Source organism: Pseudorasbora parva, chromosome 15, assembly GCF_024679245.1.
Source record: "Pseudorasbora parva isolate DD20220531a chromosome 15, ASM2467924v1, whole genome shotgun sequence".
Classification (NCBI taxonomy): Eukaryota; Metazoa; Chordata; class Actinopteri; order Cypriniformes; family Gobionidae; genus Pseudorasbora; species Pseudorasbora parva.
The window spans coordinates 7,656,964-7,678,991 of record NC_090186.1 but is presented as its reverse complement, the minus strand read 5'-3'; the positions used below and the strand labels follow the sequence as shown (position 1 = coordinate 7,678,991).

At 39.1% G+C, this 22,028-nt stretch overlaps 1 protein-coding gene across 4 annotated transcripts in view; it reads left to right on the top strand.

Moving 5' to 3' along the window:
* lnx1 (ligand of numb-protein X 1) overlaps positions 1-22,028 on the top strand; it is a 56,283-nt gene that overhangs the window by 17,709 nt on the left and 16,546 nt on the right. For 2 of the 4 annotated variants that reach the window (XM_067416946.1, XM_067416948.1), the window contains 3 exons: positions 17,095-17,342; positions 18,601-18,756; positions 21,172-21,380. In XM_067416946.1, the coding sequence (XP_067273047.1) occupies positions 17,095-17,342; positions 18,601-18,756; positions 21,172-21,380 (613 nt within the window). Of the gene's footprint in view, positions 1-17,094; positions 17,349-18,600; positions 18,757-21,171; positions 21,381-22,028 lie in introns of all 4 variants that reach the window. The other 2 variants (XM_067416945.1, XM_067416947.1) reach the window with 1 other exon arrangement.

The window sequence follows — 22,028 nt, the reverse complement described above, 5'->3', positions numbered from 1 at the left end:
AAATAGTGGTCCTTACAACTACCACAGATTCAGTGACCCACTGATTATGACATGCAGCCAGAAATCGTGTTTTCCCGACATTTTTATGAGCCTGATTTTGACATGATTATTTATAACTGATCAGTCATCACATTTTTCGAGTGAATCCTGCATGTATATGCGGATGGGTCAGTGTATTGAAGCGTGTATGTGGCCGCTTGTCACGAATGGAAAACAAAAGTTTTATTCAAATTCTGAATCACTAAAAGCTGTCACTCATTCAATAAACGCAATCTCACAAAGTTCCACAGTGAAGCTGGTATACAATGAATCTCTTATTTTCACAATGTCTGCACTTACAGAGACGTGCATGTTAGCTGAACTCAGCACCCGGACAAACAAACACTCGATCGGTGAGTGGATTCCAAGTTCAACACCTGTGATTGGCCAACTGCGTTGTAGATATCTACAAACATGTCTGTGATTGGCTACATTACTCACCGATGCGAAAACACGTTGGAAATGTAATCATTTCACGAGTGCAAATACAGATACACACTGGATCATTTGCTAGCTCCTTTTCGCTAATAATATGCTTTTATTATGAATTCTTATGGAGGATTACAGATCCTAGACCAGCAGTTATGGGCAGTGTTTCCCTCTTAAAGCAGAAGCAGCAGCAAGTTAGTGGTTTGAGTGAGAAAATTGCACGCTATTATCTAGTCCGTCTCAAGCTCGGAACAGCGATGTCCATGGGGTCCGTTGTCAAGCCTCCCCCTACCCCCCTCTGGCGTCGGGCCTGGTTTGGTGTGTTTTCGATGCATTCATGCTGTAAACCAGTGCTGCCGCTCTGTCTTTCTGCCACTCAGTGGGGCGTAATCGCAGTCACTCCAGCTGACAGTGACGTCACGTGCATTCCCTCTACTGGCTTCAAGAGAGATCGCGGGAGGTTGCCCCTTGGTTTTGAAGGAGGCAGGGCTTTGGAGACGCTCTGAAGGAAGGGTGGGATCTCATGCTTTCAAAGCTAGCTTGTTATTGCTAGCCGCTTGGAAAATTGCCTTCCCTAAGTTACCTTTGATGCAATCTCAGGTTACCTCAAAAGTGTTAAAGTGTTAAGATGTAATTAAGAGGTAGGACATTACACTTCTCGAAGACTCCTGCTTACATGTGAGCTTTTACACATTATTTTACCGGTATGTGGGCTGAAAACAGTTCTTGTGAATCAGTTTTGTGTCATGATACATCTATGTATGAAAATGGAGGTCTGTGCTCTGACTCATTTAAATGTGAATGAGAGCGGCTGGAAGGCTGATCGCTGTCAGGATGAACATGATTTTGATTTGTGTACTTCAGCGTGGTTTATATTTTTCTTTTAGTAGGAACAGATCAGTTGTGGGAGTGGGGGATGGTGATTGATTGTGTGTATGTCTGCATGCAGCGCGGATGGCTCTGGTCAGACAGCAGCCTGTCGTCATCAGGGTGTCGTGTGTTGCCGTGGTGACCTTATTTTCAGGCATAGTGAGCGGATGACCGCTGAATGCGCGCGAGCAGTTTGTCCTGCGGCATTCGCTGGCTCACTCAGTGACCGCATAACCCATCTACTTATCTGTGCCAAGGCACATCACACAAACATCACGCTGCATAGAGAGAAGAAAAGAAATGTGGGCTGTAAAGAGCCATGTTCAGTGATGTTAACACTGAACTGCAGTACATAAAACAGTTGTTGTATATGGTAATAATACTGTTTATTATAAATTTAACAATAACTGTTTTTAAAATAGCATGTATTTCTTTGATGGCAAAGCTTATTTTTCAGCAGACAGTACTCCACTGATCCTTCAGAAATAATTTTAATTAGCTGATTTGGCGCTCAAAATTTTGATAAATTTAATACATCCTTGCAGAATAAAAATTTAAGAATAAAATATTATTTTTAATGGTAGCAAGATTTAGGCATATACATACAGGGCCTAAAATTAATACTCGGCTAGTGCAAAATGCGAGTAAAAATCTGCGTTGACAAGCCTGTGTCAGTCGCCATTTGGCCAGTAACATTTTTATAAATTCTAACAATGCAATGTTGAATGTAAAAATATGTGAATGCGCTCAGGACTTTTAGCCTTGGCCATTTAAATTTAAGCGGAAGAAGACACAAAAGACAACTTAATTCGTTACTCGCATACTGCGTGAAAGGTTTTGAGTGCAGCTCTGCACACACATCCGAAGCGTGCACCCAGAAAGCTGTCTCAGACAAACAATGGAGATTATCCAAATCTTGGAGAGTATCCAAGTAAACATAGTCAGTTATGTTTTAAAGGCAATCAGTAGAGAAAGATGTGTACCAGTGTATCAGTGTATTGGATCTGTGCATTAGCTCTTAAAGAAGTGACTGCAGCCTAATATTTCTGCTGTTGCCTGTGTTTTAAAGCTACACTATTTAACTTTTTCGTCTGCTAGAGGGCACCTTTTCAAAACAAAGGCGTAGTTTAATGACGCCAAGTTTGAGCTCAGAATTTTGGGACATGTGGTTTTCACTCACAGATGGTGGAAAAGAATCAGGATAGGACTCGGGCAGAAATCATGTTCATGGATGCGGTTATTAACTTTACTGTAGCATGAAGCAGAGTGTTTTAGCTTGTGCAAGGCCACTGGAGCGATTTTTACACACGCGAGTGGGACTTTTATTATGAAGGGATACAGTCGCCGGCACTATTTCTCTTGTCTTTTCTCTGTCATGAGTATGAGGTAATGCAGCTCTGTTTATAATGTTAGATACATTTAAGTGTGTTTAAAATTATGTTATGATGTTACTCTGTGCGTTCGCTAAGCAGCTGCTGTGACACTTGTTCACACTGCTAAGAGTAACGCGCTTCTGCAGAATAAAACCGCAAACCGAGGGTAACGCAGATATAAAGCAATTGACAGGCAACTCCCTCAGATGGTTCCATGGTTAGCAATTTTCTGAGATTTTACAAATAGTTGAAAACATTTGGGATATTGTAAGAACTCAACTGAACAAAATATATAACACCGGCCTAGTGGTGTTTGGATATTTTACTGCAAAAATACTACATAGTGCACCTTTCATGTTAATCAAACAACAACGGACAAAGAAAAAACTAATTCACAGCTCTTGACTGAATAACTTTAGTAACTTTAATACGGATTAATCTACGTTTCATGTATACAGTGAAGACTATCCATTGTCATTTGATTTGATTACTTTATTCAATGTATCTACCTGAAAACTATACTGTTACTTGTCCTGTTACTGTTACTAGTCACCGGCCATTGGCAGGTGTACAAAATGTTCTCTATAAAAAATAAATAAATAAAAACTATATATATATATATATATATATATATATATATATATATATATATATATATATATATATATATATATATATATATATATATATATATATATATATATATATATATATATATTGTATATTATATATAATGACCCAACCAATCAGTTCATTCTGAACAGAATCAACATTTTAATATTTCTGTTCATGTGTTTCTTCTGTAATATTATACTTTAAAAAAATACTGTTTTTTAATGCTTCCGCTTAAAAAATGTATGTTTTTTTGCGCCCATACTTTATACCAGGACTTAATAGAACTTTATACTAAATAGTTTTATAGAATATTGTATAAAATAACATTATCAACCGGTTATTGGTAATTTCAAATAAGCGTTTCTGTTCAGAATGATTATACTTCATTTCGTTTTTGTTTATTTTCCTGTTAAAATTTAGTTTCCATCTTTGTTTTCTGTACTTGAACCAGTTCGGAGCCCTGCCTGTCAGACAGTTATCATTTTCAGTTGTCAGCAGCACATTTCTGTTCTTTCCCCAAGTGTTAATAAGAGATTTCAAAGATCACTGGTTATCTCCAATTAATTACCCCTTGTCAGTTCTTTCCCTGTAATTACTCATTAAGTTTTAATTTCAGCTTTCACACGCACATGCACTTTTAACTGGTGCAAGCCTGCAAAATCAAAGCGGTCTTCAGACAAAAAGAAAAGGATGACAGCTACAGTCTCCTCTGCGGATTCAAATACTGCTTCTGAGCATTTTCTCTGGAGAGCAAGAGTTCAACAAATTGTCACACGCTCTCGCCTAAGTGTCCCGCAGTTGCTCTGCAGTTGTTCTGTGTCCTCTCACCTTCCTCATCAGGTTAATGATGATGAGGAGCAGGAAGAGCAAAAAAAACAAAAACATTGTTGCTAATTCGACACTTTATCCGCATCGAGACAGAGAGTTGGCAGAGTTCTTTTCCCTGCTCAGCACCTGAGCTCAGGGCCGGATCTGCACCTGGGCTGGGTGCTCAGTCACTGCTGGGAGACTGTTAGAGAGAGTTTGGGAAAGGCACAGGAAGTGGAGGCTGTGGGTTTTCTGTTTGCAGTTTGCATGGAAAATACAGACAGTGTGCAAGCAGAAATAGAAAGATAAGACATCCCACAGCATACACAATCCTGCATGGTTAAAATCCTCAGTTAATATAATATATGTATGTATGTATATGTATATAGTACAGGCCAAAAGTTTGGACACATTACTATTTGTAATGTTTTTGAAAGAAGTTTCCTCTGCTCATCAAGCCTGCGTTTCTGTATTCTGTATTTTTGATTAAATAAATGCAGGCTTGATGAACAGAATATATATATACATATATATATATATATATATATATATATATATATATATATATATATATATATATATATATATATATATATATATATATATATATATATATATATATATATATATATATATATATATAACAAGCAAAACTTACCTAGGTGACCTACTGGTCACATTCTGAAGTGTGCATCTGATGAACACTTTACTATCCCATGAGGCCATGAGATAGGGGCTGTGAATGCCAGTGAAGCGACACAACTGATACTGTATCAGTGACAACATGGCAAATGTAATACGTCCAGATAACATTTATATGATATTAAACATACGTTTTAACAGTCACAAAGTGTAGGTTTGGACACTGTAAAACAATTATTGTTGGTTTAATTTAAAAACGTTAATACAACAAACAAGAGTGGTTTAATAAATAGGAAAAGTATCTGTATCACATTAATTATCTAAGTTGATTTGACAAAAGATAAAATGTGATAACTAATTCGAATTTGGTGCAGTCATTTTCAGTTGCCTTAAAATAATAGCAGTGCACCAACAATGCGCCTGAACACACCTCATTTTCAGACCAGCACGCCCGTGGGCGAACAGATGGGCGCGAGTGCATTTGCTATTTAAACAACATGGCGTGAACCTACTGGACGTGAAAGTGATAAATGCGTCAGGCCGAAACTACAAAAAACACGTGTCGAACCTTGCGTTGCATTGCACCGGGTGTATAGCGCCCCAAATCTCACCCATTGTTCCACTTAATCGCACCAGTCATGAAAAGTTCAGACTTTATGGATTCAACTCAGAGCTCAGAAAAATCATGGATGAATCTGTTTCTGATAAACAGTAATGCTATATCTTAGGATGTGCTACTAACGCTATACTAATACTATTTGCCTCAGCATTGTGTAGTCAGCCAAAACTGAGAGTGACATGACCAATGAAATCTTCTGAAGTGGCTGTGGGTAGAAGTAAAAAAGGGGTTTAGTAAAGAAAAGTAAGTCGTTTAAGTGGAAAAAAACATGCATTTTATATACACGAGGAATAGCCTAGAAATCTAGACGCACCCTAGCGACAGCAGTGTCATCTAGCAACTCTCAATACACTTCTGAGCTGTAAAAGCCAAACTCTGGTCGGGCCAATCACATCGTGAATAGAGTTGGTGGGCGGGGCTTAACATAATGACGGCCGAGTTGCGTTTGCGTGCTTCTAGTAAACACAGAAACTGGCGAACGGCGGTCTTTCGAATCAGCTTTGACCGTGACTCTGGAAGACTTGGAGTTAAGCTTTTCTCTGAGAAAAGAACAAAGAACGGCACTGAAGTCATTCTTAAAAAGGGAAGATGTGTTCGGAGTTTAGCCGACCGGATACGGCGAAAGTTTAATCTATCAACTAGCTCCGCTTCACCTCCGTTGCTCTGGTTGGTGTAGCGCTATCCTATCGTGTGCAGAGGGAGTTTGAAAGACAACCGTTTATCCGCCCCTCGGATTGAGCTGTCAATGGTGAGTTTCCAGACCAAACATCTTGATGTGGGTCTGGCTTGTCAGGCTACATGAGGAAAGCTTTGGACCAATGAAGTCTTGTGTGGGCAGGTCTGCCTGGCATGTTACCACAGAAAAAGGACAAATAACAAGATATTGTTTGTCGCTTTTATGCAACTTAAATATCAAAGATACAAATATGTGTTCCCTCAGCTTGAATGGGCTCTTGCTCTTAGGCAATGCAGAATCTCTTGTCGTCACAGTGGCAAACTCGGAAAGGAACGCATATGTGAAGATATCTGGAAAACTAGGCCAACCAGAGCAGCTCAAGTGAAGCTAAAGTGTGAATAAACAGAAGATTATACACACACACGCACACACACACACACACACACACACACACACACACACACACACACACACACACACACACACACACACACACACACACACACACACACACACACACACACACACACACACACACACACACACACACACACACACACACACACACACACACACACACACAAACCAACAGTGACCTCCTGCTCTAAAGAGGTTTTTGTGCTCTAAGAGTAGATACATATTTTAAAACTTTGGTACACAAGCACACACGTCCTCTGGGGCATGAGGCGTCTTAAAAATACACCATTGGGGTGTCACTTTTATCCTTGGCTGCGACGGAATTCGTGCAGAATAACACGCAAACACATGCAAAATGGATCATACGCAAAGGGTGCACTCTCCGTCTGCCATAGGAGCAGGTCAGTTATATCTACCGCTTCAGACTGAGCACAGGTCTTAATGTTAAGCGCTCAGAGCAAAGATAACAGACACTCCTGCACTATCTCCTGCACACATTAGAGAACTAAAGCAGATCACTGTCCCGGTTCCAGAGAGAGAGAGAGAGAGAGAGAGAGAGAGAGAAATAAAGTCAATGCGGTCGCTCAGCTGGGGGTGGGGAGGGGGGAGGTGTAGAGGGATGAACATAAATCTGCTGCTGTCTTCATCCTGCTGTTCTCATCACAGAGAAGAAGAGAAACAGAAGTGGGTGTGGACAAGGAAGGTATAGAAATAATGTATGAGAGAGGGATGGATGGATGGATGGATGGATGGATGGATGGATGGATGGATGGATGGATGGATGGATGGATGGATGGATGGATGGATGGATGGATGGATGGATGGATGGATGGATGGATGGTGGAGGCATAGGTAGTTCTGCATAATTGTCCTTGCTTGCAGCTGCCAGTGTTATGTCAGTTGTTGGCTGAGTGAGTCGCATGATATAGTTTCATAGGACAGGGAACCGGTTAATGCAATCTCTGTGTGTGTGTGTGTGTGTGTGTGTGCGTGCGTGCGTGCGTGTGTGTGTGTGTGAGTTTTCACATGAGATCAGTTGAAATTAGTATTTTTGTGAATAATAACTGTTTTTGTTTGTTTTTTGAATTCAATGGCCACTTCAGATACATTAATCAGAAACTCAGAAATTATTTCTTTAATATTTAAATAATATATTATCTTTTAGCGCTGTCAAGCGATTAGTCACAATTAATCACATCCAAAATAGAAGTTTGTGTTTACATAATATATGCGTGTGTACTGTGTATAATTATTATCTAAAATATACACACATGCATGTATATATATTTAAGATTTGTTTTATATTTAAATATGAAATATTTACATTTATATTATAAATTATATACAGTACATGCACATATTTCTTAAATATATACATGTATGTGTGTGTATTAAATTTACACAATAATTATACACACTAAACACACAAATGTTACACAAACTTTTATTTTGGATGCGATTAATTGCGATTAATCGTTTGACAGCCCTAATATCTTTATTTTCTAGTTAATTTTTTCTAGTCTAAATTATCATATAATGTGGCATTAAATATTTAATTGAGATAAAAATATAAATGAACCAAATATGGATTTAATGGATTTATCAATTAATCCTAAATTACATCTGATTAAGTGTCCTTATTATGTGTTAAAATAGAAACATTAGCTGAAAATATACACTTTAATTTAATTAAAGGGCTGGTTCCGTTTTCTTCTTCTAGGCTTGGTTGTGTTTATGAGGCGCAGTATAACATGTCTTAATACTTCTTCTTTTTTTTAAACTCTGTATTTTTCTTATATTTGACCTTTATTTCACACCGTTGTCTCCACTGTCCTCTGAACTACTCGTTTGCTTCCTGCTTCTATGAAGCCGATCCCTCTGAAAAACGCAATGGTGGTTAGATGGCCAAATGTATTTTTATTGGCTGAAGTGCCAAGCACAGGTTGTCCGGAAACGCCACGCCCCTTCCCATTGCGGGCAGAAGTCACATCTGCGGTGACTAGCAAGGGTTTATGATGTCACTAACCCGGGAAGAAACTCATTGTAGTCCGAACCGGCTGTTTTTGTAGGCAATAAACTGCCATAACTTTAAAAGACAATATCGCCATTTGCATTGAACTTTCAGCGCTGTAACTTTGCAGATACTGTTTATGCTCAAGCAGCAACATTACACACTAACTAAAGTTAAAAAAGTGAAATTGCATGCAACCACCCTTTTAATTAAAAAAAGAAGTAAAGTCCTCATCCTATAGCATATGTGTTAAGATAACTTTACATTGTTTGAGAATCCATGGTCTGACAAAGCACATTTTCTCTCAACATTGTCTCAACCAAGGGTGTGATTTTGTGGAGGGTCTATCTGTTTGCCCAACCAATGGCTTCACATTTGGTTCTGCAGTGCAGCTACAGAGTTCACAAAAGGATAAAAGGTAAAAAAAAAAAAAAAAAAAACATAAAAACAGGCTGTGAAATTTGGAGACATTTAAGTGGTTTGTACAAATGTCCCCCAATGAGTTTTCCTTGACCATTCATCGGTCTCTCCTCTTCTCTGGTCTTAGTAGTTCTCTCAGGGCGTTTGCCATGAGTGTATATAATCCACCATACGATGAATTACTTGACGTTAATATGTCACGACTTGTGTCTCCTTCTCCCTCCTGCTTGCCGTCTTTTCCTCCCTGAGATTATTATGTTCCTTAATCCTTCCTCCTGCTGCACTGAAGCGCTGATCTCCAAGCCCATCAGAAGATTAAGTACAGATAAGGAAGAAGACACCTCCTTTGATAAACTTTACAAAGACTGATTAAAGTGTATTTATATGTGTGCGCATGCCTCCCAAATTAAACATGTCAACGCAATTAAAGAGATCAGACAGACCGAGCGAGCACCACTTTCCCATGATGCATTTCTCTTTACAATTGTTAACTCAATAAATAAATGGAAAACGAGTTTGACCTCAGATAGAATTGCTATTGTTTTCTATCCCACACATACCACATACACTATATCAATAGTCTCAAATTACTTATAGACGTCGTCAATTTAGACATAGTTTCTAATGACCCTTCAAATAATATATAAACATTTAGATTTATTATATACTACTCCAGGTAGTTTGAGAGCCCTGCAGTACATCAGATAGACTGAGCCGAGTGCAGGTACACACACAATAACCTGCAGCGCTCTGAGATTTCAGATGTCAACTGGAACTGAATGTGCTGCAGTTTTGTCAGAAACGCACTTTGTGCTGGTGCAGCGTTGCGTTGCAATGCTGTCTGTCGGACAACCAGTCTCTAGATCTTTAACTGCTGCAGTGCGCGAGTGTAAGCGAGTGTTTGTGTGTGTCCGCCGGTCCGCTGGTATAGCTATAGTGCTGATTGCGTGCGGTGATGGCGTGATTTAGTATCTCTCTCTATCTCAGTGGTTGAGCGGTGAGCTGTGATGAGGAAATCTCTGTCCTCTCCCTCTCTGTGTGTCAGTCGTACACTGAGCTGTGATTATCCTGACGCTTGGGTCTGGATTAGCAGGCTAGCAGTGGAGATTCCAGGGGGAAGGGATGGAATATCTCGCATTTGTAAGCATTATCTGCATATCTATATAATTTATAAGGGAAGCAGAACTAGTTAACTCTACAAAAAGAAGTTTCTTCAATTAAATATATGTAATTTAAGTCATAAGTCACACGGTATATTTGTGGCAATAGCCAACAATACATTGTATGGGTCAAAATGATAGATTTTCAAAATATTGTTCAAAGGAGAAGTGCTCACTAACACAGATTTAGACAGATTTGTGAACAATTCTTCACTGTAAAAAAAAAATGCAGGTATCCAATTGAAAAAAATTTAAGTGACTGATCACATCTACATTTTTCAGTTGTCCCAATTTAATTTCTGTGAATTCAATTGCATCAATTCAAAGAATTCAATTTGGCCAACTGAAAAATTCAGATGTGATCAGTCACTAGAAAATGTTCAATTGGAGACATGATTTTTTTTTTTTAATGTTCAGAGAAACAGGCCATTTGTGTACATAGAACAAGTCTTGGCTCTTTAAGTTAAGCTCAAGAAAAATGGGGGCAAAAACAAGTGTTGCGTTTATAATTTTGTTCAGTGTAGTTTGCTGCAGGGAAAGTAAATATATCTAGCCTAGAAATCTAGACGCACCCTAGCGGCAGCAAATCTAATCTGCCCGCGAGTGTCGTCTAGCAACTCTCAATATCCTTCTGAGCTGTAAAAACCAAACTCTGGTCGGGCCAATCACATTGTGTATAGAGTCGGTGGGCGGGGCTTAACATAATGACGGCCGAGTTGCGTTTGCATGCTTCTTGTAAACACAGAAACTGGCGAACGCCGGTCTTTCGAATCAGCTTTGACCGCGACTCTGGTAGACTTGGAGTTAAGCTTTTCTCTGAGAAAAGAACAAAGAACGGCACTGAAGTCATTCTTAAAAAGGGTAGATGTGTTCTGAGTTTTGCTGACCGGATACTGCAAATGTTTAATCTATCAACTAGCTCAGCTTCACCTTCGTTGCTCTGGTTGGTTGTAGCGCTATCCTATCGCGTGCAGAGGGAGTTTGAAAGGCAACCGTTTATCCGCCCCTCGGATTGAGCTGTCAATGGTGAGTTTAAGACCAAACATCTTGATGTGGGTCTGGCTTGTCAGGCTAAAACATATCAGAAATTATTATATTTATTCCGTTAATAAGATAATAGTTAATGTTATATGATATAGCAATTGTATAATATATAATATAATATAAATATAATATAATATAATATAATATAATATAATATAATATAATATAATATAATATAATATAATATAATATAATAGACTGAAAATATGACTGGCACATTATCCACTAAATGTGCGTTTGTGTTCAGATCTTTTTAGGTCAGTTTCAGGAACTGAGTCTGGCATCTCACTCTGATAGAAATATGTTTGTATGTGTGTCTAAGACTAGTACATCCCCGTCTTAGAGCGGTGTTATTTGGGTAGGTTCAGGATAATCCATTCACTCAAAAGAGGATTGAAGCGTCAATCTGGTTTTGATGACTTAGATTCAGACCATTGTGTGTTTTGATGTCTGTTGTCGAAGATTTAGTGTACTGGATTTAGTGTGAGCGCATGTGTCCGAGCTGTAAGTAGCCAGTGAAATATTCTAGATATTAATTTCATTATTATTTAGAAACGAGGAACAAATAATTCTCCCTCTTTTTGTCAGGTCATTATGAGGACTCACCGGGCTGTGGCCTACATCTCCATAATCACAATCAAAAACAGGGAAATTCATGAAAATAGAAACCAAGATATTAAAGATATTAGATAAAAACTGATTCTGAGTCTGTTGAGACCATCTCTCTCTCTCTCTCTCTCTCTCTCTCTCTCTCTCTCTCTCTCTCTCTCTCTCTCTCTCTCTCTCTCTCTCTCTCTCTCTCTAAAAAAAAGTTTGCTATTGTGGATATACTGTATGTGGTTACAAGACACTATTAATCACGTTTCATGTTTCATGATGTCCAAACTAGTCACAGGTGCATGCTTGATAATAATGACTATGATTATGATTTTTGGATGTACTGTCTCTTTAAGAAAGTAAAAGCTACATAACTGCAATATGACAGTGAAAGGAATACGAGAAGAGGAAGTTGGGGATCGGGGTCCATTGAAGATTCATAGATGGAGAGAAGCGAAGGAATAGAAGAAGGTTTGGAACATGGGGAGAGAGCGATGGAAAAGTGCATGAGAGTTGTTAATCTCTCTCTCTGTGTTGCTCTGTGCCCTGCTGCCCGTCCATATGGCTGTGTGTATGTGTGTGAGAGAATATAAATGAAAGAGGAAATTGGGTGCAAGGTGACTGACACATGCCATCACTCAAATAATGGGATGCTTGGATTAAACAATAACCTCTGCGTTGCTGTTATTGAGGCTGCATGTGTTGTGTGTGAGTCTGTCAGGACAAAGACACGGCTTATGACCACAGATTGCTGCTTTATCTCTAGAAGGAAAGCCTGTTTTAATTAACATCTGCCTAAGCCCATTAACGAAGGAACAGACAAGACCACTGTGTCGCATCTTTCTCTTTGTCTCAGTCTCTCTCTTTCTATGATGATTATACACATTGCAGAGCATTTGTCCTTATTAACACAGATAGTATCATGTGCTACAGCAGTCAAAGTTCAATGACTTTTGGGGGAGAATTTGTCTTGTTCCACTAAATAACAATGCCAAAATAAACATTCGATTGCTGTTTTCTTCTTCTTCTGTAGAACACAAAGTAATTTCATAGTGACTATGGGCTGTCAAGCTCCTAAAAGGCATATCAAAATAATAAAAATGTAAGTTTTTCAGTTAATGTGATCATTGGGTGTCTAAGGAATGAGTTAATTTGTTTTATTAAGTTAGACATTAACAAAAAGAAAAGAAGCAATGACCCCACATGAACCTCATGTGCTGGGTATAATGTCTGCCAATGTAAAATGTATTTTCTTTCCTATTAGAGAAGAGTAAAAATTGACTTTATTAACTATATATGCAACCCAGAAGGCTCTTCTTCACAACTATGAATGATGTAAGAGCTTCAGATTGACAGACACGAATCAAGGGGGAAAGATCCCGAAGTGAACTACTGTCCCAACTCTACTGACAACTGGTTGGTCTCCATAGAGGCCCTGTGTTATATAATATGAGGAGATGATGTTCCCTCTCATTTAATCACTCTAATTGCTTTTGATGGCCACGGAGGAGGCCAAGTGTGTACTTTCTTTCTATACACCTTTGAAAAATACAGGAAAAAATGTATTTTAATAAAGGTTGTGAACTAATTGCCTAATAGCGCATTATAGGCACAATATTAAAGGCACAATTTTTGGATGGAAATATTCAAATATCCACCAGATTATATATATTTTTTGTCTATTGACTTGTGTACTTACATTATCCCAAATGTTTCAAAGAATGTTTAAATTTAGAGAAATAAGCAATTTTAACCAGGACACGGGCTGTGTACATCCATCACCCATCATTGACATTATACCCGCGTTCCTCTGATGAAACCATGGAAACGTCAAACACGATTTAATATTTTACAAGTTTTATTTGACAGGTGAGCAACTGTTTGGAGATATTCATCAACAGAAAACTAATAATTCTTAGACACACTCTAAAAAAATGCTGGGTTAAAACAACTGAAGTTTGGTTGAAATGGGACAAACCCAGAAATTGGGTTGTTTGAACCCAGTGAATGGATCCATTCAAACAACCCAATTTCTAGATTTGTCCCCATTACCCCAAATAGACATGGCCTTAAGAAGCGGTCGTCTGCGGCATAGTAAAAGATCTGCAAAATCAAGACGTCCTCAAGCTAGTGGCAAAATATGATTGTGATATATTGTGGCTTTAACTTTAGTGCTGCAAGGAAATTGCACAGCACCAAGATCGTCTCATCTGAGCTGTCATTGTTCTGTCACCGCTCGTCAAATGTAAAAATATTTAAGATGACCAATCAAATCAAAGTATGCTGGCTTTATGTTCACAGAAGCTGCTGAGTGCGAATTCCAGTGCGACGCTTCGAGCGGTCATAAAGTGCGAGATGAGGTTTAAGTAGCTAAACTAAACATTTAATATTCGACAGCTGTTTTAGAATATACATAATCAGGCAAACTAATCAACTTTTGTTGCCATTTTGATTTGAAAATAGGACATCATTTAAATAGCATTCATGTATGTTATAACAGAAGGCTATCTGTCAATGTACGAGGACAAGAAAGCCGTTTTCATCAAATTAGGCGTAAGATTAATAATGAATGTGTACATATTGTGAATTAATTTGATAATACCTAGCTTTCCTTGTATCCTTCAGTAAATTAACTTGTCTAAGAAAATTATTTATAAAACATAAATATCAGTTAATCCTATGTTTACTTCACAGACAGACGGAAATTAAAATACTATCAGTCAAAGCTCAGCTTGAGACAGAGCAAGATAAGGTGACTGAGAGAAAAAGAAAGTGTGATGAAGATGAGGAGAGCAGGTATTGACAAATCATCTACTGGCCACTGACATGGTTTTAGAGCTATTGTTATTCATTTTTTTCCAGCCTCCAAACATCTTAAAATGCGTATATGTAGATCAGAGATATCAAAATGTTCTCGAAACCCTTAAACCTATTTTTGGGACCTCAGTGATAATAAAACCTTGCCTACAGCCCTGTGTAGTCATCACAGAAATCTCCTAAGCCGTCATTTTATCCTGAAACCCTGTCAATCGACCAGTGTGGGGTAATTGCCTTACTAGGTTGGCAAACGGATTTGAAGTCTTTCATCAGCACTGTAATGTAACCTGAGTGAAAGCAGCCGTTCTTTTAGGGCGGTTATTAAGTTTGCACACCTGAGGCTTTCCAATCAGTGGTCAGTAGTAAGTGAGATATACGGCCAGTGTCAAGCTCTCTGCCACACGTCCCTTTCTCTCCCTTATAACATCTATGAGTGTGTAGACAGGCATGAATACTGAGACAAAATGCTTTATTAAACCAGGTCCCTAAGGCATGGGATCTCTCCTGGTGCTGTACACATTTTTTTGCGTGTATGTGTCCACCCATTGATTTATCTCTTCACAGCCGGCCCCTCAGAGAGAGCTCTGCTCCAGTAGGCGCCATAACGGTGCCATCATTTATAAAAAATTTTAGATGATTTAATTGTTTTCTTGTTATTATACAACTTTTTCCCAACTGTTTAGTATCTACACTATATTGCCAAAAGTTTTGGGACGCCTGCCTTTACATGCACATGAACTTTAATGACATTCCATTCTTAATCCGTAGGGTTTAGTATGGAGTTGGCCCACCCTTTGCAGCTTTAACTCTTCTGGGAACGTTTTCCACAAGGTTTAGGAGTGTGTTCATGGGAAGTTTTGACCATTCTTCTAGAAGGGAATTTGTGAGGTTAGGCACTGATGTTGTACGAGAAGGCCTGGCTCTCAGTCTTTGCTCTAATTCATCCCAAAGGTGTTCTGTCGGGTTGAGGTTAGGTCTCTGTGCAAGCCAGTCAAGTTACTCCACACCAAACTTGCTCATCCATGTCTTCATGGACTTGTTTTGTGCACTGATGCACAGTCATGTTGGAACAGGAGGGGGCATCCCGAAAATGCTCCCAAAAACTTGTGAGCATGAAATTGTCAAAAATGTCTTGGTATGCTAAAGCATTAAGAGTTATTGTCAGTGTAACTAGGGGGCCAACCCCTGAAAAACAACCCCTCACCATAATCCCTCCAGCAAACTTTATACTTGGCACAATGCGGTCAGGCAAGTACCTTTCTCCTGGCAACCGCCAAACCCAGACTCGTCCATCAGATCGCCAGACAGAGAAGCCTGATTCGTCATTCCAGAGAACTGTCTCCACTGCTCAGTCCAGTGGTGATGTGCTTTACACCACAGCATCCCACGCTTTGTTATGTAAGGTGTTGTAACTTGGTGATGTAAGGCTTGGATGAGCTGCTCGGCCATGGAAACCAATTCCATGAAGCTCTCTACACACTGTTCATGAGCTAATCTAGGGCCACACGAAGTTTGGAGGTCTGTAGCTATTGACTCTTCAGAAAGTTGGTGACCATTGCGCACTGTGTGCCTCAGCATGAACTGACCCCGCTCTGCGATTTTATGTGGCCTACCACTTAGTAGATGAATTGCAGTTGTACCCAATTGCTTCCACTTTCTTATAATACCATGAACATTTGACCGTGTAATATTTAGTAGTGAGGAAATTTCTCGAATGGACTTATTGCACAGGTGGCAACCTATCACGGTACCACGCTTGAGCATCTGCATGCCTATGTGATTGATTTTATACACATGTGGAAGTGACCGGAACACCTGAATTCAATGATTTGGAGGGGTGTCCCAATACTTTTGGCCATCTGTCTAGTCCTGCCCACATTGAAATCTCATTGGTCCAAAACAAAACATAAAATATCTTCTTACTGGATATGATTGAATCACATCGCACAGCAGTTTATACTCAGTGTGAACAGACAGATTGCTTGTCGCTGGTTAGGACAGTGTAAAGCTCAGGGATTCAGAACGGAGGAAAACCTATGACCTTGTGGGAGGGTTTACTTGTGTGTGTCTAATCACGGGCGATGGTTTATTGGTATGTCAATGTCTCTATGTGTGAACATAGGGACATTTGAGGAATGCTCTCGAGTACAAATATAAGCTGCATGTCTATTTCTGAATGTGTTCATATGTAATCTACACTATAGGGTCTGCCTGTGAGCGTGAATGAGTACAGTAAGGTCATTAAGAGATAGCTTTAGCACATGGTTTGTTTTGCACATGGTTTGTTTCTCATGTCAAAGGTGAGGTGTTTTATTTTATATTCTTAGTGTTTGTTTCCCATGCCTTCGTGGGTCAAAATGTATTTGTTTGTTGGTCAACGATAACACACTGTGCACACACAAAAATCAAGTACAAGTCTATATGCTCTCTCATGCAACAATGTGATTATTCAGTCTCCTCTACGTGACTTTGCTTTCCTAATTGGTACATAGATGATGGCACATTCATTGTATGATAATGTATCTTGCTGACCTAGTTGTCGGTGTGTGTTCTCACAGGTGTAAAGGAGCGTCACACTATGGCCTTTCCGCAGAGAGAAAGCGGCGGTCTCAGGAGGGAGACTGCACAGACAGCACCTCAGAGCTCACTGTGGCGGCACTGCCCGGGGAGGGATGCCCCTCCTCCGCTATCGCCCTCCTATCAGATGAGCCTGGCCTGGTTAACCCCGCCTATGAGCCCAGTGTGGAAGATAACAGCCAATCCGGGAGCACCACCAGCCTGGCAGCACGCAGCGGTTCGAGGAAGAGTGAGTGTGAGTGCACACATTGTGTGTGTTTGTGTGTATTTATCTATATAGATATAGTTTATAGTGGGGGTTTGTATTGTAGTACATGTACTTTATTGATAATAAAATAACATTTGCATTTATTTATTTACTCTTTTTTTTTTATTAAAGGATGTCCCCATATATATATATATATATATATATATATATATATATATATATATATATATATATATATATATATATATATATATTAGAATAAGAAGTCCCCCTCTTACTTACTGAGAGAGCTAATCTGATAACTGTCAACTGTTTAAAGTTGCCCCCTGTGCCATTAATGTACTTTTACGCAAAAATCAATTCAAAGTGCATGTCTGAAAAGGCTCAGCTGAGACATGCAGTTAAAGAAACAAAAAGGAGGAAATAGAGAGCGTTCAAATATGCCTTATGAATACTTTATGAGGCCTGTTCCTGACCTCCACAAAGCAGTTCAGATGTGTTTCATTGTCTGACTTCCCCTCGAAACATGAAGCCTCGAGAATGGGGACAATAAATGCTGCTGCACCAGCATTTCTGGCTTTGGGACTGGGAACAGTGTGACACTGCAGCTGAACAAGCTGTCTGCCTCCAATCCTGTCAATGCCACTGTCAGAACTCTATCCATCAGGACAGGAAGAGTTGAGGAATGAGACAGAAAAGGGTTTTCGACCTTTACAGACCCACCAACCTCTGCCCCAGACTGTCAGCCATCCAACTTTTAATAAATCCACACTTCAAAATAACTTTATTTAATACATTTTATTATCCTTAACTGATCATTAGTTTGTCATAAGTTCTGTTTTATATATCTACTCCACTGATCACCTGGTTGGTCTCTAAGCGGTCCTGGGTGTATTTAAAATGTTAAACAGGACATACTGTAAGTAACATAATATAGTTGTCTGAAACTTTTGCCTGTGATCTATAGATTAAACCGGCATAAAAAGTGTTATCCTGCACAGTTCTGTGCTGATTCAGGTCTGACCTGAAGAAGTTATAACCTTACTGCAGTGTCCACAATACGGCACCAGCAGGTGCTGCTTACTTCAGATGTTGGCCTGCAGGTGCAATGTATTATACTGGGCAAAAAAGAAACTATTTGATTGGCTACTGTGTGCCAACTCATTTGTGATTGGCTGTGAGCGGACAGAAGGATGTGTGAGGGACATGTCCAGGCATGTTTAGGCAAAGAAGTTTCTCACTCAGTTCCTTCATAGCTCTCTCTCCCATTCTCCCACAGATCGCAACTTTGACAGAACGTCTGTGCGTAGTCGCTCTTTTCGGCGGCTGAATCGAGCCTTTAGTGTCCTGAGGAGGACCAAGAGCGGGACAGCAGTAGCCAACGAGACCACAGAGGAGCGTGACAACCTCAGAAATGCCAACATACCACCGGAGGGTAAGTGTCTGTGTCTTGCAAGTACTGTATTTGAGCATTTGTCAGATGGCCAGTTTGGGAGTCCAGCTAAACACCAGCTTGGCCTGCTAAGGAGACCAGCTAGACCAGAAGAAGACAAGCTGGGAGACCAGTTAGACCAAATTAAAGTGGAGAGAACAGCTGGATACAGAGAAAGAGACAGATAAAGAGTGTGTGTAATGGAGAAGGAAGGGATGGATAAAAATAGAAATCACAGTTTGTTGCTGGAGCTGAAGTTTACAGTCAGGTACATGCTCAGTATGAATTTTTCACCAAGAACAAATTGAAACACATGAACAAATTTACAGTATGCATATATATTTACATACCTGGCTGCATACAGCTCCTTCAATCAGATAGATTTCATCAATATTTTGGTTAAATTTGATATCTTCAAGCTGCTACATTTTTTCATTATAAAATAATAAAATGTAAGCATTTTTAAATATGAAAACTGTCTGATTATAACTGTGCTGTTATGAAGAATTATAGCAGATTAATAAAACCCTGTTTGTGTCAGAACTACAAGCTTAAAGGGATAGTTTCCAAGCCTGTATGAATTTCTTTCTTCTGCTGAACACAAAAGAAGATATTTTGAAGAATGCTAGTAAACAGTTGATGGACCCCATTGGTTTCTATAGTATTTTGTCCATACTATGGAAGTCCCATCAACTGTTTGGTTCTTCAAAATATATTTAGTGTTCAGCAGAAGAAAGAAATTCATACAAGTTTGGAACAACTTGAGCGTGAGTAAATGACGAAGGCCTCAGAGTGGGATGATTTTAGGTGAACTATCCCTTTAAGAGCGTGAAAATGGTCACCCACAAAACACCAAATCAATCCTCTGGGAATTAAGTTTCCTGTCAATATTGTTCAGTAGCGTGCTAAAACAATACCAATGGATATTGTTTGAAGAAAGGGTGTGTGTCAGAAGGTGACAGTCTGGTTTGGGTCCGCTCAGCACCGCAGTAGCATATGGTCCTTTAATAATGCAGATGGAGCCTGAGGAGACTTGTCAGATAGAGACAGAGAGGAAATGAAGCAGAATGTCGGGACAGAGGGACTGGACAGATGAACGCTGAGTGAGACGGTTGCCTTCTGAATGAAAACAAAAGCGAAAAAGAGTGCTTGAGAGATTGGAAATGAGTGAGGAAAATACTGATATGTGTGTGTGTGTGTGTGTGTGTATTCGTTATGTAACACCCTGGTTTGCAGTAGTAATGAGCTTCACTTTCTTTCTCCCTGCAAGCAATCAGATGAGATGAGAGGAAAATATTGACTTTGAAAGAGAGAAACTGCAGATTGTGGAGAACAGGCGGATGAGAGAGAGAGAGAGAGAGAGAGAGAGAGAGAGAGAGAGAGAGAGAGAGAGAGAAAGAGAGAGAGAGAGAGAGAGAGAGAGAGAGAGAGAGTGTAATGGAGACAGAGGGGAAGGATAAAGATAAGGAAAGACAAATCACATAAATTGTTAGCGAATCCAGCTGTAGTTTACAGTCTTTTCATTTACAGATGCAGTACAAATCTTTCACCCGGAACAAATACTAACGCATGAGCATTTTCTGAAAAAGATTACAGTATGTATTTTCATAATTGTCTGACAACTCAAGCTCTATGGCTGCATAACCAATATATAAGTCATCAGTGTCACATGATCCTTTAGATATCAATCAAATATGTTGATTCAAGAAACATTTCTTATTATTATCAGTTTTTTGGGGGGGGATTTGTTGATAAAAGTTTAAAAAGAACAGCATTTATTTGAAACATTTGCTGTCACTTTTATATCGATTGTATGCGTCCTTGTTGAATTAAAGAATTTATCCTTTCAATTAAAAAAATATTTATATAATAATCTCCTAACACTTTGTTTTAATGCTCCCCAAAAGATATTCCATGTTGACGATAAGTGACCTTTAGTGCAACTTTACTAACACCTTACCTAAATGTCTACTGATACTCTAATGAGAGTTAGTTGACATGTAGTTGCAGAGTTACTTATAGTTAGTAGAATGTCTAATGTGTCAAAATAAAGGCTAAACAAAAATCTTACTGACCCCAGATTTTTGAATATCTGTGGTATGCACATTAGTTGGTAAAATGATTCAAACTTAACTTCATCACTTCAATAGTTAGTTTTATCTTTGCTATATTTTTGGGAAGTATTGGCCCTCCTTCCTTCCTCTGATGGATCACTATAATGCTTTAATATAGCATACTATAATTAAGGCTTGAAGTCATGTTTGGCTCTGCTTTGGTCTGGACCGATGCCTTGTTTGTGTAGCACAGAAAGTAATGATCATGTGGGAGTTCACTGATTACAAATTCTCTCTCTCTCTCTCTCTCTCTCTCTCTCTCTCTCTCTCTCTCTCTCTCTCTCTCTCTCTCTCTCTCTCTCAGTATTTGCATTACCTCAGCTGCATCATCTAATCCCTGACGGTGAGGTCACCAGTATTAAGATCACCAGGGTAGATCCTTGTGAACCTCTAGCTATCAGCATTGTCGGGGGCAATGAGACGCCTCTGGTACGCATTCTCATTCAGGATATCTACCGAGAGGGGGTCATCGCTCGGGATGGAAGACTGCTACCTGGGGATATGATCCTCAAGGTGCGTATGTGTGCTAGATCTGATGTTACGTCATTGTACAGTAGGAGTGAATTTGATAGCACATGTTGTCATGGGCTTCACCATCTGTTGTTCAGAGGGGAAGTGTGTGAGGATTCTGCATGTAGCCAGACAGAATCCTTTTTTTTTTGCCAGATTTTTAATGAGTTTTTATTGAATTTAAATGTGTTAAGTAAAATAAGCAGGGATGCACTGAATAAACTGACTAAATTTGGGCTGATAATAAGCATACATTTAGATTTTTTGGCCTATAACAGAAAAATTATATTAGTATTCTATACTATTGTGTATAAATAAACAGCTAAAAATTCAAGTTAATAATAACACTACAATAGAATTTTGCATAAAATGATAAATTAGCTTTAAGTGAGACACAAGTTAGATACAGGCGAAGGTAACTTAAATGTAAATAGCTGCAAGCAACGATGGAGGGCCAAAGCCCCTGTTGTCACCACCATCCCATTGACTTTAGAGCAATTGACGGGAAATATGCATTTAAACTGAGTAAATGTAAAAGGATTATGTCGAGATTTGAGACTCTTCCCCTTTCCAGTTTGTCATTTAATTTCATTTAATCGCTCACCATGGCAACACCATTGGAGATATCCAATATCTGTTCACAATTTAACA